The following is a 26,964-nucleotide window of genomic DNA, read 5'->3' as shown; positions in this document are numbered from 1 at the left end:
CCGATTACCAACTACAAAAGACATTGTTCTCAATGGTTCAGTGATCCAAAACAATCCCAATAGGCTTTGGACAGAAAATGCCAACTGCATCCAGAAAAAGAACTATGAAGATTGAATGTAAATCAACACATGCTAATGTTCACTCTTTTATTTCCTTTCCCATGGCTTTTCCCTTTTGTTCCAATTTTTCTCTCCCAACATGATTCATAAAACAATATGTATTAAAACAAATAAATTTTAAAAATAAAGTGGTTTTAGTCCTTCTTTGATCTTTTCCCAAATTATCACCCTTTTAAAAAGTTCTTAGTATGTCTATTCTTTTGTATTTATATGTCCCATCTTCCATTCAATGCATCTTTAAACTTTTTTATTGATATTGCTTTTACATTATCTTATTTTCAAATCGATCTCTTCTTTTTAACCCAATGAGTCATCCTTTATAATAATAAAAGAAAAATAAATGAAGTTTAGGAAAACTAACCATCATAATAAAATCTGATAGCATATGCAACATACTACATGTAGATAAGCACTACTTCTACAAAGAAATGAGATATATTTTCTCCTCTCTTCTTTGGAGTCAAACGATGTACAGAATTGTCTTCTATATTTTCTATGAGCCTTGTTTTAATCATTATGCATATTATTTTCTTTTTATAAATTTTCCTTTCCTTTCTCTTTAAAATTTTATTATTTTTATTTTTATTAAAGCTTTTTATTTTCAAAACATATGCATGGATAATTTTTCAACATTGAGCCTGCAAAATCTTGTTCCAAATTTTCCTCCTCTTCCCTAGATGGCAAGTAATCTATGTTAAACATGCTAAATCCAATATATATGCATATTTTTTCATTGCTTCATTCTGTATCAGTTCCCATTCTTTCCTCAATTCAAAATATTCATTGCTGATTATAATTATAACTGGGTATTCAAACTTTTTCTGGAGGAGGAAAAGGGTTCTGAATCTAACAGAATACTGAGAATTATAGTTCTGAGCAATATTATTTCTCTTTTCCATGGGAGAGACTATCACAAACTCAGTAAGAAGAAAAAGGTGTCTGTGGGGGGCGGGGAAGGGGAGGTGGTGTACTTCTACCACGGTGGGAGGTTTTTTGAAACTTGACTAAAGGCAAGATCAAAGTTCAGGGTTCATGTAGAAAAACTGTTCCATGCTGGCTAGCAAGCAGGTGTTCCAGTAGTACCTTAGAAAGGAGTGAAACAACGTAAGTGTTCATGTGGTTAATCTCCCCTTTTCTCCCCCACCTGTGCAAACTCCTGAGAAAGGTGTGGCAGGAACAAACTGAAATTTGCCTGTTGTCACAGAGGTATTGTGTGATATTTTGAATTAGCAAAACGATAGTAAAATCTTAACTCTCTTTCCCAGTGCCTGTAGCTCACAGTCATTTCCAATGTGTTTTTCCATTTCTTTAAGCTGTTTTTAATTTCCAATCTTGATTCCTATGACTCTTCTTTAAGCTGGTTTTATATTCTGAATCTTTTGTCCTATGTACTCACATCAATTAATTACATGCTAGATAGAATGTTATGAGAGAACCCAGGGAATAGCTTTCATATGAACAGAAATAAAAAGACCTTGAGTTTAAACCCCTAATCCAAAAATTCTAAGAAAATATTATATATAAGTAGGATGTACTCCCTAAGCTAATGAAATCACTGATGAGCTAGATTCAGGTGTTTTGCTGGACAGGTATCTCAATGATGACAGAAAAGTAGAGACATGAATGGGTCAAAGGATGGATGGTCTTACTTCCTGGTCTCTTTAGGAGGAGGAGAAAGGTATGGTCTGAAAAGTTAGTCCCACCCATATCTCTTAAGGCAGCAACTCAAATAGAAATGGATCCCTTCAGGTCACATACTGACTTAAAAAAAATCTCAATTAACATTATCTTGGTTGTATTTTTACTAATTTTGTTAAGACTTTCCAATTACATTTTAATCTGGTTTAAGTCACATTCAGTAATATGTGATTAGAGGGAGGACAGAAAAGACTTTTCATTTTGCTTTTTATTCTTTTACATTCATGAACCACAATTTGTTTAATCATTTCCCCCAAATAGTGGGTACCTATTTTTGTTGCCAGTTCTTTACTATCACAAAAAAAAGTGCTGTGAATATGTATATGGAAGCTCCAAAAAGGCTGCTTGTTCCCTACTAATACCCTCATTAAGGAAAACCTTGATTCATGTATAAATGATTCTTCTACAAAGATTTTATATATGAGAGTAGGCAAACAGGTCAGTAGTTGATGTGTCTTTAGTTGCATTTTCCCATTATTAGTGAGGTTTAAATTTGGGGGGTTTTCCTGCATTTATTCTATCTTCCACTTCTTTAAATAATGTGTGTGTATATACATATAAAAATCTTTTATAATCCTCATAATTATCTTAGCTCTATTATTAGCCCAAAGTAGCTGTTCTAAGATTGGAAAGTTTTCTTCCATTTCCATCTTCCTAGCACAGGACTGTGATGATTGAGTTAAAGTGTTGTTTATTATAATAAGCTTCTCATTTTTCTTGTTTCTTTGGTTTTTTTGTTTTTTATACTTAAATACCCTTGGGATGACTTATACTTAGCTGATCTCCTGTTTAACTTCTATTTTCTAATGATTCTCTCTGGTTTATGAGATGTTGCTTACATTTATCCATCATCCTTTCTCCATGAAATTTTATAAATAAGTTTATATTTAAAACCTCTGCCTATCATCTTTCCACTTGACAAAAGTCAAGTGTTTGCTTCCAAAGACTCTCTCAGAATTTTTGGTTTTGTGGAAATAGATTTATATTGATTAGACTTCTCTATAAAATTATCAAAATGCATGTCTGATTTGTTCTCCATTTCCCATTTTTCATTGCCAATTACTTGCTTAGGTCAAGAATGACTCATTTTGATTCCAAGGCAAATCTTTTTTCTCATTATTCTTGCTTTTAAAATTTTTCATCTTTGTTCTAGTGTACACATATAATGGAGTCAACAACAATATCCACATCACACTTGTTTTATCTGCTAAAATATAATCTGTTTCATCTTTTGAGATGTTACTTGGTTCCTTTCATTGCTTCTTTCCACCTTATTAAGGATAAAATTTAATAAATACTTTTTTTCAATTTTCCTTATACTAAACATATTTAGTCATATTCTTTCTCTTTAAATATAAGCACCTTGAGACTAAGGAATTGTTTGTCTTCATGTTCCTAGTACCAACCTAGCAGAATATTTTGCAAAGTAGGTGCTTAATAATGATCATCATCATCATCATTTCTCAAAGTCCTCTGTTTTTTGACACAGCTCTGGCAGATATTAAAATAATTGGTTATGCTAACTTAACAGGTTATCATTAAGGATAAAACCTGGATGATAAATCTCACCAACTTTCAGAGCCCTGCTGAAGCTTTAAAGTGACAAAAACACAGAGAAATGCTATGGACCCTTTACCCAGCCTGATCACTTTGGCTGAGTGATAAGGCCAAATCCTTTTTTTTCCAGCAAATCTTGTTCAGATTCAAAGGTCCCTTTAGCCATTAGCTGAGTGACTTAGTATTCCTTCTACTAGGGAATAATCACGAGATTTTAAACAATTACTATGATGACTCAAGGTGATAAACTTCAGCTGCTAAATTAGACCTACACATAATTTGTAATGCTTAATCCTTGCTTACTCTTCTGGGTTTTTGCAAGAACATTCCCCAAGCTTGATGGTTCTTGATCTTCCTGATAAGAGTCTGGAGAGTTGGGAGTAGGAGATATTACTAACTCCATTACTTCCTGACATCAATGTCTGTCTCATAAAGATGCTAATTTTATATCAGGTTGAATCATTTCCAATCTCTTTACTCATTTTTTGCTGTACATCCTGACTGCATACTTGGATGACAGGGCTGCTGGCATAAAGGGCCTATGATGGGCTGTCTCAGCCAAGATTCCCCCAGCTCATTAAGAATGTAAAGGCTAGGAAGAGAGGAGTTTCCATTTTAAGAACTCACCTTTCTAAGAGGGCTGCTGCTTCTGGGTGATCCACACAGCACACACAGCAGGTGGCTGGGGAGCATTTCCTTGTGCTCTTTCCCAGAAGGTCCTCTGAGCCCTCTAGCCAAGGGGTGGGGAAAGGGGCAATAAAAGTTTTCCCCCAGAGTGGGCTGGCACATTTGGTCTATCCTCCATGAGTACTTCTGTGGTGACAGGAATATTATATGCCCAAGGGATGCACAGGACCAGACCCAATCTAATTTTCTAAATCGTGACAGAAATACTTTGATCAAAGGTAAATTATTTTAAATTTTTTTAAAAATGTGTTCAAAGATGGCATAAGCAGCCACTGTATGTCAGCTGGGTCAGGTCAAGCCTTAACCAGTGTCAGTATCAGTGCCTGATATGGCTCCCTCCACAGGGGGTACTTGGCACATGAGGCACTGGATAAGGAGGTAGCTTTTGCCTGCACTCGGCAGTAGTCCTCATTCTCAACTCATACCCTGCCCTAAATGGCAGCCAGTTACCTGGTGCCAAGTAAGTTAAAGGACCTTGTGAAGTTCCTGTCTGGGCCCCAGCCCCATTACTCTATGATGTTTTTGTCTGTGCTGGGACACAAATTTAACTTTACATAATATAAGCACAGAAAGCCTATACCCCTCAAAATCAACAGACATTATTAGGTTTTAATGAATATACAAAACAAATTCAGAAACCCAATAGCTTTATCAGATAGGAATGCTTTAGAATGAATCCAAATCCTCAACAGGAGTAGGTTTTAAGAAACTGTCCTACAAATGGATGAAAATATCCTAAAGTAATCGGGCTTTGGCCACTGGATGAAGGCAAATAGTACCAGACAGAACTGGTGGAAAAGAATCAAACACACCCCTGAGACTATGTATAAAAACAGAAAGCAGTCCTGTCACTGGAAACCTCCCGATTCAGGAGCTGAGGCCACCAGTAACACTGAGGTTGACCTTCCACAGATCCACAAACTCCAGGGGAGGGGGGGAAAAGGAGGGGTAAGAGAGAAAGGGGAGGAGGAGGGGGGAGACTGGTCTTTCCCACCCCAACTCTCACATTATTTCTTCTTTCCAAGAAACTCATGACAGAGTTCCACACTGACGAGCAGCTCCACCTTGGTTTTCAAAAGACAATGAAAAGCTGAGCTTCATGTCTAGGCAACTCCAGGTCTTCAAAGGTGCGCTCCATGGAGAAAATCAGCTCTGGGGAGGCAGTCAGGAAGGCCAGGGGCCCAACGCGCTGCTCGGCACAAGCATGGCAGAAGTACCCGCCTTTGTCTTCTTTTCTGCCGCTCTGAAGTGAGGAACAAAGACAAGAAGGAAAAGAGAAAGACAGAGTGCAAGAATGTATGAAGGAACACTGTCACTGAGGGAAATCTGACAGTTACAACCTAAAACGCATTAAGTTTGGTTTTGGGGTTTTTGGTTTGCTCAAGTATCTGACACTTTGCAATGAAATTTAATATAGAAATGTCCATGAAAAAGAAATTCCTTTCTATTGTATTGGCAAAGATAAGCAAGTGAAAAATCTACTTGCAAAAAAACATTCTCCAAACAAAAAGTTACCACTTTCAGAGAGGTCTGTGGAAGCTAATCATGGGTATAATATCTAAGGTTGAATCAGTCTGGAGGCTAAGTGATACCATGGATTAAGGACTGGATTTGGGAGCCAAGAAGACTCGAGTTCAAATCCAGCTCCAGATCCTTACTAGCTACAAGACCCTGGGCAATCCACTGAACTTCTCTGAATCGCCTCTGTGAAATGGAAATAATAATAGCACCTACTTCCCAGGGTTGTGGTAGAAATAAAATGAGGCCATTATTGTTCTTTTTAATAATAATAACAACTAGTATTTATATAGTGTTTTCATATTTGCAAAGAGGTAATACAAATTATCTTATTTAATCTTTATAAACATCCCTATGAACCAGGTGGTATTATTATCCCCATTTTACAGATAAGGAAATTGTGGCTGTTAGGTTAAGGGACTTGGCTAGGGTCACACAGCCAGTAAGTGACTCAGAGAAGATTTAAACTCAGATATTCTTGAATCCCCAATCCAGTCCACTCTCTAACTTTTATGCCACTTAACTACTTTTTTGCAAACCTTAAAGAACTATATTAAATGTTATTATAATTGCTTCAACTCTTTTTCACTAGCACTTCCCTTAGTTTAAAGGTGACCTGTTGAACAGGTACACACTATTCAGTATAATGTCTTAAAAATCATAGGAGACTTTATTAAATCAGAGATGAACCAAGGAAGATTGAGATGCTCTCACTAAACATTTCCCAATTCAACGATGGTGTCAGAGCAACCCACATAACTAATGGCTGGTTCATGGTAACATTAGCTCTGACTCAATGAAACTTTCTAATAAACTACTTCAATCCACTGTGGTCCTTGGCATTCTCTAAATGTATATGTCACTCAAAATTTAGCATCTATTTATATTTTTTCTTTACATGTGCTTTGTATATGACTTCTCTCTCAATATTACAGGTTGGTAGGCATTCAATAACATATTTGTTTGTTAAAATTCTTCTTCCTCTACATCTCCCTACTCCACCCTACCCACCTCCAGAATGGTAGTAAGCATGCAGCTGAACACTGAATATTAAGTGTTTCTTGAATCAACTTGGGCCAAATATCAAGTGACCTACGTACATAAATGACGGGACCTTTCTTCATGGTGAGGATAGTCTCTGAAGGGATAATGTTATTGCACTGCCTCACACAACAAAGTACCTCTCCACTTTTTAAGACATCTCTGGTTAACTCTGCTTGAAAGTAGTACTCCTGAAAAAGACAAGAGATTAAGAGTAGTATCTATGCCACCATCTACTCCCTAAACAATCTTAAAAGAACTCTTAAGCCCTTTATAGACAGTATCTTATCAGTCCTTACCACATCCCTATTGGAAAAGAGTTGGGTTTCCCACAACCCATGTCTAAATTACTAAGGGGACTAATCTGACCATCCCATCTGTGTGGATTATCCGAATCTTTGGCTTCTCTATCTCCTCCCTATTCCCTGCTCTTATGACATCATAGTTTCTTGGAATATTTATAGAATTAGAGACAACAGAGAGGGAATAGGGAGTGGATCAGTAATTTCACTTAAATAGGTTGTAACTCCTGAAAAAGGAAATGCCTTTTTACCAATATATGTCAGAACTTTCTCTGCAACTTGCAATCTTAGCGAGATGCCTAAATTTTTTTTAACATACTTCTGTGTAATCCCGTTTTGAACATGAAGGCCCCAATAAGCATATTTATTTATAACAGTACTAAAAATAATAATTGTAGCTCTTCACTCATTTCAGTTATATCTAACTCTTTGTAACTCCATTTGGGGTTTTCTTGGCAAAGATATTGGAGGTTTGCTTTTTCCTTCTCTTGTTTATTTTACAGATGAGGAAACGGAGACAGTTAAATGACTTGTCCACACAGCTAATAAGTATGTGAGGCCAGAACTGAACTCAGATCTTCCTAATTCCAGACTCCAGGCTCTATTCACTGCACCATCCAGCTGCATACATTAATTGCATTCATTATAAAATCTCTCTGTCTCTCTCTCTCTCTCTCTCCCTCCTCCTCTCCTTCCCTCCCCTTCCTTTTCTTTCCCCCTTCCCCCTCCCTCTCCCTCTCTTTTTCTCTCCCTCCTCCTTCCCTCTCCCCTTCTCCTCCAGTTCTAGCTGTCCTACATAATTTAATCTCTTACAGAATCTGTGGTAGAGTAGGTATGGCCAAAAGTTAAGTAACCCAGGCAAAGTCGAAAGGAGAAAATGGTGACATACACAGAATGTGTCAGGACATTGTGAAGAAGAGACAGTTGCTGAGTGTTTAAAAAAAAAGGGGGTGGGGGTGGGGGCGCAACGACTACTTGATTTTGGATACTCAAGCCAGGGACAAGTCACCAGCTGCACTTTTAATTTAGTTCTGGTCAAAACATTTTCATTCCACTTAAAGAAGTCTTTCCTGGAATAATCCTGTCATAGTTTCAAAAACAAGGCGGAAGTAGGGAGGAAAAGCATGTGTAAAGGAAATTTACACAAAAATTAGTTTTACTTGATTATCTTTTCCAAAGGAATAGAATACACAAAAGAAGAAATATGAGCATCACTGTGGCAAAACTGGGAGAATAAGCTGTCTCAGGGGGAAAAAAAGATAACAGCATAGAACATTTCTGTTGTATAAACAGCCTCAGAGCCACCGGCTGACTCAAAATTTCACTATTCTGCCATTTTCCATTAGATCTTAACCAAGACACCACATTTTTGTCCTGTAAATTAGAGTTTATTAAATTTGATAAAACACTTTAATCTTCCCAAATATTGGACTGTATTACAATTTTACAATTTCCAGGACTTTAACAATGTTAATATGTATCCCATGTTTTATCTGATGTTAAGTCCAAACTATAATTTCTCTTACCCCAGCTAGAGTTAAAATGTTTTCCAGTGACTTGGTCATGATGAGGCATTTCTTGGCACGAGTAACTGCAACATACAGCAAATTCCACTCTTCATCAGGAAATGATTCTAGAGAAAGTGAGTGAGGCAAGGAAGGATGGGAATATTATTTGAAAGAAAAGATTAAACAACTGACAAAAATCTAGTCAGATTTAATTTTTTTCTAGTCTCCCCTTATATAGTGCTTAAAAAGCCTTAGAAAGCATTCTATTCACATATCCCTCTGTAGTACAAAGTATAAGCACCTATGCTGATTGGGACAAAGGGACCAAGACTATACTACTAGAGCATAGCTGCTAGAAGGGCTTTGTATAGAAGCTTGGTAAGACTGTCCATGGACCAGTCTAGCTATACATGGAGAGGATCATTACATGAAAGGTGGCTCCCAGAGGAGAGATAGTAGAGTAAACATCAGAGATCTGGTTTGAGTCTAGTTTTTGCTATTTTTTTAACCATGTGGTCTGGAAAAGGCCATATAATCTCTCTAAGTTTCAATCCTCTCACTTATCAAAGGAGGATATTGGACTAGATGATCTCTAAGGTTCTTCTGGCTCTAATAAATTTATGAGCCTTGGAATTTTTTTTTTTGATCAGAGCAATACATCCAATTGTCTTGTAAGGCACAACCACAGTTTATGCTTGTGAAGGGAGAAGCTATAGTAATGAAATCACAAATATTTTGAAGTTATCACAAGGAAGAGAGAATCCTAGGCTCTACCCAATAGATCTATTCAGAGCCCTCCCACAAACATGAATTCCCAAATAAGCCAGTGTCACATTCTTTTTAGATCTGATGCCTCATATATTAGGAAAGAATGAACTTGGTAAGGAGGTACTATTATTCCTTGTATCACTAAAAATGTATGTACTTACTTACAAGATGTACAGGAAAAAAAAAAAAGATAAATCTTTACTGACTTTAAATTAGAAACTCTTGTATTTCCCACAGTACACATGTATACACAACAGGAATTCAATTCAATAATTTATTGAATGCTATTATGAAGTAACATACCACAATCCTGTCTTTTAACATAATGCTGATATGGCATGTAACCAGAAGTATAAATTTCAGAATTTAAACTATCACATATAAGAGTAAGTCCTTTACATCAACTAACCTGTATGAAACGACATCAATGTAACAATGCCATCACTAAAAATAATTCTTTCTATCATAAAACACTCAAAACTAATGCTAAAACCAAGGTCTAAAGCAGAGGGGAAATGGACTCAAGGTATGTATTTTTAAACATGAATAATATGGAAGTTTATTTTTCTTGATTATACATTTTATTACAAGTTTTATTTTTTTTCTTTTTAATTGTTGGGGGGAGCTGAAAAGGAGTAAAGATAAATAAATGCATGTTATTTGAAAAATAAAAATAAACTTTATCCAACAGAAAGTAAAACAGACATGTGAAAACACTGTTGTCCTGGTACATCAATTTTTATACTGAATATGGAAAACTACTGATATTCTTACCAATTCTGAAGTGAGGAATCTGTGGAAGACTATGCCTGCCACAAGGAACTTTTACAAAATCATCCAAAATCTGGACTGTGTCAAACTCCAAGCCTTTGGCTTTGTGAACAGTACCCAAAACATATTCTAGATCAAGAAAAAAAAAAAAACAGAACATAGTGAAAAGGGGCTTAAAGTGAAAGGAAAAAAAATACAGAACTGAAATGTCTCTTTCCTGACAATATATGTAGATTTAAAAAGTTGTGTCTGTAAAGAACAAGGGTAAAATGGAAGAATTGAAAAAGAAAGAAGGCAAGTAAATAGAATGGTTGGTACCATTATTGGAAGGTTAGAATTTTTTTCACAATCTTTATTCAGTATTAAATGGAAAGCAAAACACCTATATTTTTGTTTAATCTGTTCTGAATCTGTACTGTCATTTAATGTCATACTAATGTAATACTAATATAGAAGGAAACTATGTAGTGGAAACAGGTATCTTATAACAGATTTTTTTTTTTTTGGTATACTTATATTTCAAAGAGTTTATTTCTAAGGATATGTAGGTCAATACATTTAGTGGAAGGAATGAATCATTTTCATAAAACTAAAAAAAAAAAAAAAAGGAAGGTGAAAACCACACACAACTGGTTCCCCTCTATGTCAAGAACTGTCATAATATTGATGGAGCTCTTAGACCAGCACTGAGAAAGTTTCTATTAGGAATAGTGCAGAATAGAATGGAATGATAAAAAAAGAAATCCTCTTTTCCTTTACCTGCAAATACTATATCATTTACATGGCACTTCTCAATCCTTTTTACCAGTTCTGGAATCCGGACATTGTATTTTTCAACCACTGCAATCTTTGCCATCAGTTCCTTGTCTTCAGCAGCAACAGCATATCTTTTTAAGCCCCCATAGCCATCTTTGTGCATCCACCTCCTGATGAATCGGTCCTTGATAGAAAGGTTTTCTAAAGAAAATACCCATCCAAAATGATTGATATATTATTATAAAACTTAAATGGCTACATCTTCCCTCCATAAAGTTCTATTCTAATTTCATAATGTGACTCTTAGTTCTCAAAGGTTTTAGCAGTAGCTGGGAAAGTTTCAAAGCAGGAAATGCTTTTGAAGAAGTAGTTCTGTCAAATATATCATTTCCTCAAATAATCCTGACAGAAAGGTATATTATCCTCTATATACAACTTAGGCAGACAGTTTGAGTAACATGCCTGGAGTCATACAACTAGGATATATCTGAGGCTGTATTTAAACTCAGTTCTTCCTGATTCCAGGCCCAGAATTCTAACTACTATACCACCTAGAATTGGAAAATTTTAATGTATTCTGAGTGTATTTATTATATACTCAAAAGTAATGCGATAATTTGGCATAGAACACAAAGTCCTCCTTAGCACCATAAACATAATTATAACTTGCATGCCTCTGTTGCAGATGACAAGGAGAAAATGAAAGAATGTAATAAAACCTCCCAAGTTTAACTTTAATATTTGGCATAACTTCAATGAAAAGGTCCACACGGGGGAAGATGGCAAAAAATTTTAGAAAATGTGGCTAAGAAGAAAGAAACAAGAGGCCAACGACTAGTAAATTATACAGTACATCTTTATATTATGACTACTTGAAGATTGGGAGGTAAAGGACATAGCAAACACCATATTATATTACCAAAAAAAAAAAAAACCTGAAACTGGTTGTACTTTAGCAAACAGAACATACATAACTATATCAAAGTGGGAGTCACTTCCAAATAAGCTGTGTACAGTCAACCAACTTATTATAGCAGAGATAAAAACTGCTAACAAGAAGAATGAGAAAATATGGTATGCAACTTTTAAATAAATTCTATTGTGATATTTACATAAGTTAACACCAAAAATGTAAAAATCAAATATTAACACAGACAACAACTATTTCCTAAAAAAAGATTAACTGATATAAATAATTATAAATATTAATCTGATATAAATCAGGAAGACAAAGAGAAAAGCTTAGAAACCATGTTAGCTAACCAATCAATAAGTGCTTATTAAGAACCTCCTATGTGCCAGTCCCTGCCATCAAAGTGCAAGGGTCACAATATGTACATATATCTAAGAAAGACATTAAGTAAACACATAGTAATACTGTGTTAGTGGGGAATCAGGAAAGGACTCATGAAAAAGTGGCAGTGGAGCTGAGCTATGATGCAAGTTATGGATTCTAAGAGGTAGAGGTGAGGAAAGAGCAATTAGAGTGGCAGGGGAGCCGAGCTAGCACCCTGTGCTTGGGTATAAAAACAAGAGATACAGTCACCAGCCGAAAGGCTGGTGTGGCTATGCTGGAAAATAATAAATAAAGATAGGCTGTAAGAGTTTGTATTTGATCCAAGTGGCAATGAACCTTGCCAGCAGAGGAGTGGCATAGAAACATTTCTTCTTTAGGAATATTGCTTTGGTAGCTGAATTGAGGATGGATTGGAAAAGGGAGACACTTAAGACAGGGAGACCAATCAGGAAGTTAATGTCATACTACAGGAAAGAAGTCTGAATTAGGGTAGTCATAGTCTATGTGGAGAAGAAATGAATGCAAGAGAAGCTGAGATTGAACTGATGACATATGGCAATTGATTGGATATATGGAGTCAAGGAGAAATCAAGAAAGATCCACTTGCCAACCTGTTTGACTGAAAGATGGCAGTGACCTTGAAGACAATAGCAAAGTTAAAAAGAAGACAGAGAAGTGGAAGTGATATAATTTTGAAGAAATTGAAGGACTGATTTTCAGGAGAGCTAAAAGAGGTGTGGATACCAAACACTTGGGTGAAAAAAATCATAAAAGTGACTGAGAAAATAGCAATTGTTATATGCCTCCTTTCCCATGACAACAACATAATTCAGAGAATAATAAATATTCATATTCCTAATAAAAGTTTTATCCAGAAAGTTTTCCGTGACTGCAATATAATTCAGAGAACATAAATACTTATGTTCTTAGTAAAAGTCCCACCCAGTAAAAGTGTACAAGTCTATTCACAGACTTAGGTAAATAGATTAGAATTTACTCAAGAAGTTATTTTCTAAAGAACAGGCATTACTTGACTTTAGTCACTTCATTCTTCTGGTCATTTCGTGGAAAGAGACTAGTTATCAATATTCCTTTAAAAGTGATACACCAGATAACTGTATAAATTTGTATACATATATTGTATCTAACATCTACTTTAGCATATTTGACATATATTGGACTACCTGCCATCTAGGGAAGAGGGTGAAGGGAAGGAGGGGAAAAGTTGGGACAGAAGGTTTTGCAAGGGTCAATGTTGAAAATTTACCCATGCATATGTTTTGTAAATAAAAAGCTATATTAAAAAAATTAAATTAAATTTTTTTAAAAGTGATGCACCACACTGAAAATAAAAGGTTCACAGAATCATAAACTTAGAAACTATGATCTGACCCAAAGTATAACAGCACTATTACCTTCCTCATTTTGAACATTAAAAGTATTCAGATAGTTTAAGAACACATTAGTCACAAAGAGATCATTAAAAAGGGAAAAGGACCCACATGTACAAAAATGCTTATAGCAGCTCTTTTTGTGGTAGCAAAGAATTGGAAATTGAATGGATGCCCATTAATTGAGGAATTATGGCATATGAATGTAATGGAATATTACTGTTTTACAAGAAATGATGAGTAGGCAGATCTCAGAAAAATCCGAAAAGATTTAACATGAACTGATGGTGAGTGAAGTGAACAGAACTAGAATATTGTACACAGTAACAGCAAGATTGAATGATGATGAACTATAGTAGATTTAGCTCAGCAATGCAATGACCTAGGACAATTCCAAAAAGATTTCTGATGGAAAATGCCATCCACATCCAGAAAAAGAACTATAGAGACTGACTGCCAATCAAAACATACTGTTTTCACTTCTTTTAAATTTATGTTTCCTATTTCTTGTGGTTTTTCCCTTTTGTTCCAATTCTTCTTTCACAACATTGACTTAATAAGGAAATATGTTTAACATGATTGTACATATAAAGCCTATATTAGATTGCTTGCTGTCTTGGGAAGAAAATGGGAGAGTGGAGGGAAGGAGAGAGAAAAATTTTGGAACTCAAAATCTTACAAAAAAGGAATGCTAATTTTTAGCATGAATTGGGAATTGGAAAAAAAGATTAAATTTAACCCCCCCCCCAGTTATGTCATTACTTAAATTCTACCCCAAAGAGAAGTCAAACAAAAAGGGAAAGAAAGGTTCCATATATAATAATATTCACATCAATTCTATCTGTGGTGACAAAGACCAGAAATTAAAGGAGTTTCCATCATTGGGAGAATGGCTGAACAATTTGTGTTATATAAACGCAGTGGTATACTTTTGGATGCTAAGAAATATCATAACTCTCCCAAAAAAGAACATAAACATTATATCTCATTTCAAAATATCTTAAAAAAGAAATTGTCCAGATGTCTTAGAATCAAAATACAAAGTAAAAAATAGAATCCACTAGTTATCTCCAGAAAGAAACTTTAAAACAAAAACTGCCACATCATAGCCAAAATCTAGAACTTCTTTCTGAGTCAAAAAAAAAAAAAAAATACTACAGTCAGAAAGAAACCTAAGGTCAGGATCACATGTAATTGAGTGGTAACCACTATAAAGGAGTGGAGAATTTGCATGTTCTAGGAGGCAAAGATAGGTTTACAGCCTCGACTAACTCCACTCAGCAAAGCTGAATATAATATAATAAAGAAAAAGGACCTTTTAAAAAATAAAGAACTTCAAGGCATTTCTGATTGAAAGACCAGAGCTGGGTTAGGTCTTTGAAGTTCAAAAACAATAGCTGAGAGAAATGCAAAAAGGAACAATGATCAAGGATTAAAGGATAAACTATCACATTCAAATATGAGATTATAACCATATGTCTCCTCTGAACCCTAATATCATCAAGATTCAAAGAGGAAATCCAATTAAATAAGACTCTGGGAGTGTTTCTGTTATGGCTTGATAAGAAATCTTAACAATAGAAGGGAAGAGAAAAACATGGGGTGGAGGGAAGGAAATGGGAAAGGAAATTTTAGGGAAAATTATCTCACATAATAAGTGTATAGAAGTAGACATCTTTACAAACATGGAGGGATAGGGCAAACACCTGACATTTGAATCTTACTCTCACACTTGGTCAAAAGTGAGAAGTGATCAAAAGAAATCACACACACACACACACACACACACACTCTCTCTCTCTCTCTCTCTCTCTCTCTCTCTCTCTCTCTCTCTCTCTCTGAGTTGGGCACAGAAATTCATTTCACATAGCAGGGAAATCAACAGGAGGGAAAGGGGAAAGGGTGTTGGGGTGGAAATAGGAAATATAAAATTAGAGGAAGGATAAATTGAGAGATTAGTCCTAAGTGCAGCAAACTCCAAGAATATATAATATTTATAAGTCTTTTTGAGGTGACAAAAAATGAGAACGTAAAGAAGTACTCATGAATTGTAGAATAGATGAACAAGCTAATGGTATATAAATGTTAGGAAATAATCTTGTGCTAAACTCTTATCAACCTAATGACTTAACCAAAATTCCAGAGGACTAATGATGAAACATGAAATCCATTTCCTGACAGAAAAGTGAAGAATTCAAAATACCAAATGAGACAAATGTCTTTATGGACATGGCCAATGTGGATTTCTTTTTTGGAATGATGATACATATTTTCAATGGGGTTTGTTTTTCAACTGAGAAATAGGGAATTGAAACAGAAAAGCAAGAAAGCAGATCCTGGCTGATTAAAACAAATTTTATATATATATACATACATACATATATATATATATATAAAATTAAAAATATAATAATAATATATATATATATAATTAAAAATATAATAATAGCTGAAACATTTACTTCTCTCTAGAAGGAGAGATTTATTTTTGGACATGCCCAATTCTATGTCTATTTTTTATAAGGTTTTTGTTTTCTCCTCACCCCCCTTCCCCAGTGGCCAGGAAGTATTGAGAGAGAGAGAAAATAAATATTCGTAAAAAATAAGTAAATTTAATTTATTATTAATTAAATTATAACTTATACCCTACAGGATACAGGATAAAGACCAGCAATGACTAACCAAATAACTGAATTGATATATGACATATATCAACATGTAAAGTACTATTGATACACATTTCTATGATAAAGTGAGAACAGAAATGAGACTAAGTGATGAATCAAATCTCTTCATTTATTACTTCTGTACTGAAATTGCAGCTACAATCCTCACTCTCCATGCAGTTCTGAGAGTCTTCTCTCATAATGAGAAGAAACCTTTGTCTTAAGTATAGTTAAACTACAGTCCTTTTTCATAAGTCTTCAATGAAGTACAGCTGCTTGTAATGTCTGTACCCTGAAAGTCAAAGATTTGTTCTCTTACTGTAGGATAGCTTCTTACAAAATAATTTTTTGGGATAATTATTTTTCTAAAACATATTTTAATTGATTTCTTTCATTTTCTAAATGACCAGTTTTCCTTGTATTCCTTCCCCCTTTCCCCTGGTATTTTTATATGGCAAAAAAGAAATGAAAAGAAAAAGAAAAACAAATTAATACAAAAAAGTCAAAAAACATATGCAGTGTGTGTAACACCTGTGCATGTAACACTTTCAGGAAGTGGTGGATTGAGAGAAGCCTCTCATATCTCTTCTTTTCTTCCAGGCTTTTTTTTTTTTTTTTTTTTAAATTTATGGAATAAAACAAGTATTTCCATTAACATAATGAAAAAGATGACTGCACATGAAACATCAATTCTATTTAAAATTTAATGTTTCTTTTAAAAATAAAATATTTTTGTGCAAGTTTCCACACCCTACTTTAGAGATGACTACCATTAAATATGTACAAATAAATACAAATTTGTAAATATTTACATTTGTAAATGTAAATACATATGTAGATTTGTCCATAAATTTGTATATATTCTACAGGTACTTTTATTTATCAATTCTTTCTCTGGGTGCAGATAGCATCTTTCTTCATTACATCCTTAATACTTAATTTTGATATATCAAAATGATCTATTTGGTCAAAGTCATTCTTAAAATAATATTGCTATTACTGTATACAATATCCTCTGGATTTTGCTCATTTCACTCTTCATTATTTCATACAAGTCTTTCCATATTTTTCCAAAGATCACTGAGCTCATCATTTATTACAGCACACAATAGTATTCCATCACAATCATATACCACATCACAGTCCAGCCATTCCCCAATTGATAAACATTCCTGCAATTTCCCATTCTTCACTATCACAAAAAGAGCTGCTATAACCATTTTAGAACATATTGGTTCTTTTCCTTTTTCACCAATCATCTTTGAAAATAGACTTAGTAGTAGTATTGCTGGGTCAAAGTTCAATAACAATTTGAGCATAATTCCATATTTCTCTCCAAAATGATTGGATCATTTCACTTCCATAAATTGTTACTTTTTCTTCAATAATTTTAGTCAATCTAGTAAGTGTAAAATGATACCTCAAAAGGTTGTTTTAATTTGTATCTCTAATAAAAAATCATTTATATCATTTTTCATGACTATAAGCTGCTCTGACTTCTTCATTAGAAAACATAAATGTTTTCTAAACAATGTAACTGGAAGAGATAATTTACAAGTGAATTCTATCAAATATTTAAAGATCAACTAATCTCAATATTAAATAAATTATCTGACATCATTGGCAACAAAGAGCTCCCTAATTCCTTTTATGAAACAAACATGATACTGATCTGGTAAACTAGGGAGAGTAAAAACAAAGAAAATTATATTTCTATTTCATTAATGAATATTGATGCAAAAATTCTAAAAAAAAAAACCTAGCTAAAAGATTATAACAATTATGCATTACAATCAAATAGGATTTATCCAGGAATGCAGGATTGTTTAACATAAGGAAAACTATTAATATAATTGGTTACATTAACAATAAAAGTAAAAAAAAATATTTATATCAATAAATGTAGAAAAAACTCTTGTTAAAAGTCCACCACCTATTTCTATTAAAAACATTAAAAATATTAGTATAAAATCCATTTTTGAAGATAAGATAATATACCTAGAAAATTTCAAAGACTTAACTAAAAAGTTAGTGAAAATTAACAATTTTATTGAAGTAGAATACAAAATAAATCCATGTAAATCATCAGCATTCCAATATATCACACATATTTAAAAAAAAAAACACACTTTCAAGAAGAGATAGTGAAAGATATTCCATTTAAAGTAACTCTAGACAATATAAAATACCTGGGACTACAAATGCCAAAATAAGTCCATGAACAATATAAACAAAATTATTTTTTAAAAAAGATTTATATATGTAAAATCAGATTTAAACAACAGAAGGGTCCATGGGTAGGCAGGGCCAATTTAATAGATATGACAATTTTACTTAAACTGGTTTATAAATTCAATGACATCCCAATTAAATTGCCATACTTTTTCTTTATAATTTTGCAATATTGACTTGATTTTTTATGTGTGGTACACTTTTATCAAAAGCATGGTTTTTACATTATTGTAGTCATTGTGCATTTGTTTTCTTGGTTCTCCAGTTCATATGGATTTTTCCATGCTTCTCTGCATTCATCATTTCTTGTACCACAGTAATATTGTGTTACATTCATGAACTAGTTTGTTTAGCCATTCCCTAACTGATAAGCATCTATTTTATTTCCAAATATTTAATCACAAAAATTGCAGCTATATGGGAATTTTCTTCCTATCAGTGGATTCTTTGGGATACAAGCCCAGTAAAAAAAAATCTGATTTTCACACGTGTCAGATTGGCCAGAATGACAGGGAAAGATAATGTGGAATGTTGGAGGGGATGTGGGAAAACAGGGACACTAATACATTGTTGGTGGAATTGTGACTACATCCAGCCATTCTGGAGAACAACTTGGAACTATGCTCAAAAAGTTATCAAACTGGGTATACCCTTTGATCCAGCAGTGGATCTTAAATCTTATCCCAAAGAGATAAAAGAAGGGAAAGGGATCCTGTATGTGCACGAATGTTTGTGGCAGCCCTCTTTATAGTGGCCAGAAATTGGAAACTGAGTGGATGCCCCTCAATAGGAGAATGGCTGAATAAATTTTGGTATATGAATATTATGGAATATTATTATTCGGTAAGAAACAACCAGTAGGATGATTTCAGAAAGGCCTGCAGAGACTTACATGAACTGATGCTGACTGAAATGAGCAGGACCAGGAGATCATTATATACTTCAACAACAATACTATATGATGACCAGTTCTGATGGACATGGCCATCTCCAGCAATGAGTTGAACCAAATCAGTTCCAATAGAGCAGTAATGAATTGAACCAGCTACACTCAGTGAAAGAACTCTGGGAGACGACTATGAACTATTACATACAATTCCCAATCCCTCTATTTTTGTCTGCCTGCAATTTTGATTTCCTTCACAGTCTAATAATATACTATTTCAAATTCTGATTCTTTTTGTACAGCAAAATAACTGTTAGGACATGTATACTTATATTGTATTTAATTTATACTTTAACATATTAAACATTTATTGGTCAACCTGCCATCTGAGGGGATGGGGGGGGGAAGAAGGGGAAAAATTGGAACAAAAGGTTTAGCAATTGTCAATGCTATAAAATTACCCATGCATATAACTTGTAAATAAAAAGCTATAATTTAAAAAAAAAAATCTGATTTCAAAAAGTAGGGACCATTTTAGTTACTTTACTTGCATAACTCCAAATTATTTTCCAAATGACTATATTAATTCACACCTCCACGAGCAAAGTGCAAATGAACCAAGCTTCCTAAACCTGTTAACTATTGCCAATTTTTTATATTCTTTGTCAGTTTACAGGATGTAAGGGGAACAGCTTGAATACAACTCCTAGCCTTAGCTATGAGAAGTACGTCCTCTCTAATGTTTTTATTTACTGTCGAGTTACATTTCATTGCCCTTTTGGGGTTTTCTTGGCAAAGATATTAGAATACTTTGTCATTTCCTTTTCCAGTTCATTTTGCAGATAAGGAAATTGAGGAAAACAGGTTAGATGACTTGACTAGGATCACCAGCTAGTAAGTATTGGAGGCCAGATCTGAACTCAGGAAAAGGAGTCTTTCTGACTCTAGGTCCATGATTCTACAAGTAATACCACCTAGATGCCCCAATTTTTTTTTAATAGTATGATTTTTCTATCAAAACAATTTTTTAATTAGGATGTACTGTGGAACATGGCAGAGGGTATTAGGTATTGGTCAAATATGAATTTCTACCAGACTTTTTAGTTTTCATCAAAAAAGTTCTTGTCCAATTTCTATGATTTATTAGATCCTCTTATTATTTTGGATTTCATTGTTAAGTTTCTATTTGATTCTATGTCTTTTACCTGTGGTCCTGGAATTGATGACTATTTTTACTGTAATACTGTCTATAAAGGAAGTATTTATTATTTATGCATTTTTACTTCCTGTTGGCAGTATCTCTACATCTTAACATATGGTCAATTTTTATAAATTAGCTACAAATATGTAGCTTCTTTTGCAGTTCTATTTAGAAGATGCTTTGTCTTCTAGTTTTTTCAGTTATTCAGTTCTATATTTTCCTTTTTGTTTATCTTTCCATTAGATTTATTCAAAACTGAGCAAGAGGTTCAAAGATTCTTCCCTACACAGTAAAGTTCTTCCATCAGGAGCAACAGCAACCAATGAAGTTGGTGGAATACATCTCAGATGAGGATGACTCAAGACAAGGAGCTACAAGGTATTAAGCATTCTGTCCTAATTAATCAGAGATCCTTAAGATCCAGTGCCCTGAATTTCAAAGATGCAGAAGGCCAAACTCCAGAAGGCAGAGGTTAAATGACTTGGGTCATCACCAAGGAGAGATGAAAACCTCACCCAAAAGTATAAAAAGTATAAAACAAGGTAGCACAAAGTCCCATCAATTCAGGAACTAAGGCTGAAGAAAATGAAAGACATAGAAGACAAAAAAATTAGGATGAAATGATTTCTAATTTAATTAGAAAGAAGAGAATAGACAAGAGTATAATCAATGCCACTTGAGTATTCTAAGCACTTACTATACTAAGCCCAAGGACTAGGAGATCATTGTATACTTCAACAACAATACTATATGATGATCAATTCTGACAGACCTGACCATCTTCAACAATGAGATGAACCAAATCAATCCCAATAGAGTAGTAATGAATTGAACCTGCTATACCCAGTGAAAGAACTCTGTGAGATGACTATGAACCACTACATAGAATTCCCAATCCCTCTAGTTTTGTCCTCCTGCATTTTTTATTTCCTTCACAGGTTAATTGTACACTATTTCAAAGTCCGATTCCTTTTGTACAGCAAAATAACTGTATGGACACATATACATATATTGTTTTTAACTTATGCTTTAACATGTTTAACATGTATTGGTCAACCTGACATCTGGGAGAGGAGGTAGGGGAAAGAAAGGGAAAAACTGGAACAAAGGGTTTTGCAATTGTCAATGCTGAAAAATTACCCATGCATATAGCTTGTTTTTTTTTTTTTAAATAATTATAACTTTTTATTGACAGAGTCCATGCCTGGGTAATTTTTTACAACATTATCCCTTGCACTCACTTTTGTTCCAATTTTCCCCCTCCCTCCCTTTACCCCCTCCCCCAGATGGCAAGCAATCCTATACATGTTAAATATGTCACAGTATATCCTAGGTACAATATATGTGTGTAGAACTAAACAGTTCTCTTGTTGCACAGGAAGATTAGTGCCCAAATAACAGAATTCCTGAAAAATCAGAATAACAAAGAGAAATCAGTTACTCCATGAGACACTAAGAAATATTAGGGCAAAATAAAAAGTTTGAAAAAATATACATATATATATATAAGATGATGCCTAATTTCAGAAACACTGACCTGAAAGACAATTCAACAAAAGTCAATTTGAAAATCACTAGATTCTCTAAAAGTCATAGTTTACCAAAAAAAAAAATTTAATTTAAAAATAAGTGTAGATACTTTATTTCAAGAAATTACCAGCAAAAACTACCCAGATCTATTATGAATCAGAAAAAAGAAGAGAAAGAATTCGCCAATCATAATGAAAGGAACCCCAAAAAGAAAAATCTGAGATATATTGTAATCAAAATCCAGAACTTATATGTCAAAAAAAAAAAAAAAAAAAAAAAAAAAAACCAGCACAAGCAGCCAAAAAGAAGTTCAAAGTACCAAGAAACTGCAGTGAAGATAACAAAACACCTGATGACACAATGAAAGGAGACATTGGGATTCAAGATTCTAAAAGGGAGAAGAGAGAAGCTTTCAACCAAAACTAATTTATCCTTCAAAGTTGAGTCTACAGGGGAAAATGGACCTTTAATGAAATAGAAGACTTTCAAACATCTTTGATAAAGATCAAAGCTAAGCAGGAACTCTTTAATGCAAATATAAGCCATTGTGAAACTCAGTAAGATATAATCATCTGAGCAATTGTGAAGGAGTTATCTGATGATGCAGTGCTAACATTTTTAAAAGAAGCAAAAATCTTAATGTCTTCAGAAGGCATTAAGGGAGTTAATAAGAAAAAGAAACATTCTGATTCATACTTTTCAGGATGTTCTGAGAGTTTTAAGAGGGCAAAGAAATAGTTCTAGCAGAAAAGAGAGATTAGCTCAAGATCACAAAGGCCTTAAGGCGGAACTCAATCTACGTCCTCTGGCACCAGCTCTAGCACTCTGCTGAACATGGCTACCTCTCATGCCTCATTCAAAAGATATGAAATTTGACAGGAGTCTGAGAAATCTCTTCCAACCCCATCATTTCATTACAGATGAGAAACTGTAAAAACTTTGCTCAATGTCATACAGGAACCAAGTGACAGAATTAGGACACAATTCTAGAACTCTTCCTGCTACAGAAAAAGTAGAGATCATGGGAAAAAAACTGAAGTAAATTAGCAAATTCTCTGAAAACAGCAGTCCACAGGCATCCTGCTTTATTTACTGAATATCATCAGAAAGGAATAACTTTTCCCATGAAAGAGGCTAAGTCAGTTAAGCAGACATTCCATGATAGAAGAACACTGAGATCTCTTGCCCTCAATATTTATTGTTGAATCTGGACCATCAGGGTACTCACGTTTGCGCTGCTCCTCATCTGACTGAAGAAGGATCCAAATATCAATGAATCTGTCCAATCCAAATGATTTAGTTCCCTGAAAAGTTATGGGGTAAGGTTGTTAGTTTTGGATTTTTAAAAAGTAAGACAAAATAACACAAATATATTGGAACTCTGAAATAAAGTGATTTTTAAGAAACTGCAGGCATGAAACAAACAAGTCACAGCTAATTGGAATTACTGGGCTATGCTATAGCTTGAGAATTTCAGAGAGCCAATTTGGGGGTTTTGCTTCCACCATTAGCTCCTCAAAGTCTCTAGCAAAGCCAAGGCTTTTGTTCTATATTTGTTTCCTAATTAGTTAGAGGAACTTACTTTCTCGGAACATATGCTGGCACAATGTAAATATGATTGATAAAGCCAATAATTTAAGTACATATATTTCTCATTATGTCTTGGGTGGAGGATACTGCAAGAGAAATTCTGGGTCATGCTTCATTTTAAAAGATAAATCCCAAATAGGAAAGGCCTGAATCCATTTAATTAAGCTCTTGCTGAGTATCTACTATGTGTTCCATAATACTAGATGCTATAGAGGCCCAGAAAAAAAAGGGCATTAGATCTTTCTTCTTTCTAGATATAAACCACTTCTTGGAATCTGAGATCAGCCAACCCTACAATGAAACAAAAACATTTTGTCCTCTTCTACTTGTAAGACTAAACATAGAATGTAATAAGTTATCCAGCACCATTCACAATGCTAACTGGAGATAAAAGCAAATTACTTAGTATAGCGTATAAAAATCTGTTGTTAGCTCAGTTTGAAGTGATTCTTCTTTCTGCATTTCCCCATAGCTAAGTGTTTATAAATAAAATCTTCTTCTGACCTAACCTAAATCATGAGCCTTAACACTTATCATGACATTAGTATAAAGGATACAAAAGAAGTTTATTATATGGTTCATGTCCTGAAAGAATTCACAGTGTTCTCAGAGAAACAAAACACACATAAGTATAAGATGATCAGAAAATATCAGACATTATACAACAAAGTATTTGGTTTTTATGTAATTAAGTTCCTTAACATGGTATAATCAGTTCTGTTATGGATAGTCAGGAAGAGAAGAAATCAACTAGATTTTGTACAATGTTCAGTGTATATATAATGTTTAAAAAGTATTATTTTTATTATGATGAACATAAAAGATTCTGGAAAATATTAATGTTTTAAATTTATAAAGCATAGCAGCTTCCCTTCAGAAACCTAATCTCTTCAAATTCCTTGTGGGAAAAAAAAAAAGATACTGGTACATTCTTAAAAGACATGAAGTGATTTGTCACATGGCACATAAAAGAACTAAGGCTTCTAGCTCCAAACCCTAGTCCAAAACTCTAACCAATCAACTATGGTAGTGCTACTTTTGGATTATGTATAGTCATCCTGATCAATTCTGCAGTAATCAATCATGATAATAAACGATTGGAGACTCAAACCAAACATGTACATGTGAAATTAGGGCTTACATTTTTAAAAGAGTTGAGTATAGAAGGGTCTTTCAGTCATTGCAATTTAATATTTAGTCAACATAAGAAGGTCAATTTGTTCACATAACCACCCAATTGACAAATGAAAGAGATAAAGGAGAGAAATTTCCAACAGTCAAATAAATATTCCCTTCCATAATTTAATTAATCAATTTATATTTCTTGCACCAGATATTTTCCTCTCGTGGAAGAAAGTATATTTCTCTGAAAAGTTTCAGTGCATGAAGCAATCAAAAGAAATTCACTCTTACCCCAATCAAATATATTCTTGAGGGAGTTTTCCCTTCTGTTACCCGTACTGCTTCATCAAACACACTCGCATTGGTTCGGCACAACAAGGCAATTTGTCCTTCTGAACTGCCTCTAATGGTACCTTTTGAGACAGAAACATATATTCTATAGTAATGAAAAAAATTAATTTTTAGAACCCATAAGGCAAAGGAATTAAGAGTCTTACTCTTTTGGTTTCCTCCAATCAAAGTCTTCCTCCTAACTTTCTTACAAACATCCAAGAGAGTGGCTCCCACATAAGCAATTTCAGCACCAAACCTAAAACTCTGTTGAGAAAAGTCAAGAGATCAAAAGAATTGGTAGCTTCATCCCAGCATGCAACAAATCCCTACCAGTCAGCAACATGAACAGTAAATTAAATCTTAATCAATAGTAAATTAATGTAAATATAGACATGCACTAAAATTTTTAGCATTTAAAGGAGAAGAATAATTATTAACTGAACTCATTTGCCTTGCTAAACATAATTTCTGATTCATCCTAGTTAGAAGAGATATTTGGAAATTTTAAAAAATAAAACTACATGAAACCATGGTATATCAATGTTATGGAATATTTTTGTTCTGTAAAGAAATGACCAGCAGGATGAATACAGAGAGCCTTGGAGAGACTTACACGAAGTAATGCTAAGTGAAATGAGCAGAACCAGGAGATCATTATATACCTCAACAACGATACTGTATGAGGATGTATTCTGATGGAGGTGGTTATCTTCAACAAAGAGAAGATCCAATTCAGTTCCAATTGATCAATGATGGACAGAATCAGCTACACCCAGAGAAGGAACACTGGGAAATGAATGTAGGCTACTTGCATTTTTGTTTTTTTCCCCAGGGTATTTTTACCTTCTGAATCCAACTGTTCTCGTGTAACAAGAGAACTGTACAGATCTAACACACATATATTTTATCTAAGATATACTTTAACATGTTTAACATGTAGGAGACTGCCTGTCACCTAGAGGAGGGATGGAGGGAGGGAAGGGAAAAATTGGAACAGAAGGGAGTGCAAGGGACAATGTTGAAAAATTACCCAGTATGTGAAAATTATGGAATATTACTGTTCTGTAAGAAATGACCAACAGGATAATTTCAGAAAGGCCTGGAGAGACTTACATGAACTGATGCTGAGTGAAATGAGCAGGACCAAGAGATCATTATATACTTCAACAACAATACTATATGATGACCAGTTCTAATGGATCAGGCCATCCTCAGCACGAGATCAGCAAATCATTTCCAATGGAGCAGTAATGAACTGAACTAGCTATGCCCAGAAAAAGAACTCTGGGAGATGACTAAAAACCATTACATTGAATTCCCAATCCCTATATTTATGCACACATGCATTTTTGATTTCCTTCACAAGCTAATTGTACAACATTTCAGAGTCTGATTCTTTTTCTACAGCAAAATAACGTTTTGGTCAGGTATACTTATTGTGTATCTAATTTATATTTTAATATATTTAACATCTACTGGTCATCCTGCCATCTAGGGGAGGGATGGGGGTAAGAGGTAAAAAATTGGAACAAGAGGTTTGGCAATTGTTAATGCTGTAAAGTTACCCACATATATATCCTGTAAATAAAAGGCTATTAAATAAAAAAAAAAAAAAAAAATTACCCAGGAGTATGTTCTGTCAATAAAAAGCAATAATAAAAAAAATTGATAACTCTTTAAAAAAATAAATAAATAAATAAATTACTCTCACGTAAAATAAAATAAAATAAAACTACATGTACTTAAATTTGCCATTTAGTACCTTTTAAGGACTTGTAATTTCTTCAGTGGTCACTTTCTCCATTGATATACATAGTTGGTAAGTTTTAGAAGATTGCTATGGAGAACAAATTCACTACTCTATATAACAAACCTGAGGATGAACTTTTCCAAGCTTAGAAAGACTCATCTTTGTATAAGAGATAAGCAATCTACCACTAGGTCCATTTTTCCACTAAAGTCCTACCCACCATCCCTAAACATGACATGA

The 26,964-nt window shown here is 34.1% G+C and overlaps 1 protein-coding gene across 4 annotated transcripts in view; it reads right to left on the bottom strand.

The window, feature by feature from the left end:
* Window positions 1-3,509: 3,509 nt before the first annotated feature.
* The window catches only part of FBH1 (F-box DNA helicase 1), a 93,215-nt gene continuing 69,760 nt past the window's right edge, over window positions 3,510-26,964 (bottom strand). For all 4 annotated transcript variants that reach the window (XM_023504663.2, XM_023504662.2, XM_003771368.3 and 1 more), the window contains exons 14-21: window positions 25,139-25,238; window positions 24,933-25,054; window positions 23,158-23,233; window positions 10,730-10,927; window positions 9,974-10,099; window positions 8,450-8,556; window positions 6,681-6,812; window positions 3,510-5,305 (exon numbers count right to left, since the gene is read on the bottom strand). In XM_023504663.2, the coding sequence (XP_023360431.1) occupies window positions 5,135-5,305; window positions 6,681-6,812; window positions 8,450-8,556; window positions 9,974-10,099; window positions 10,730-10,927; window positions 23,158-23,233; window positions 24,933-25,054; window positions 25,139-25,238 (1,032 nt within the window). In that variant the 3' untranslated portion in view covers window positions 3,510-5,134. The remainder of the gene's footprint in view (window positions 5,306-6,680; window positions 6,813-8,449; window positions 8,557-9,973; window positions 10,100-10,729; window positions 10,928-23,157; window positions 23,234-24,932; window positions 25,055-25,138; window positions 25,239-26,964) is intronic.

This window comes from Sarcophilus harrisii, chromosome 5, assembly GCF_902635505.1.
Source record: "Sarcophilus harrisii chromosome 5, mSarHar1.11, whole genome shotgun sequence".
Taxonomy (NCBI): domain Eukaryota; kingdom Metazoa; phylum Chordata; class Mammalia; order Dasyuromorphia; family Dasyuridae; genus Sarcophilus; species Sarcophilus harrisii.
Note: the sequence above shows the minus strand (reverse complement) of the source record. Positions and strands in the feature narration are given on the sequence as shown.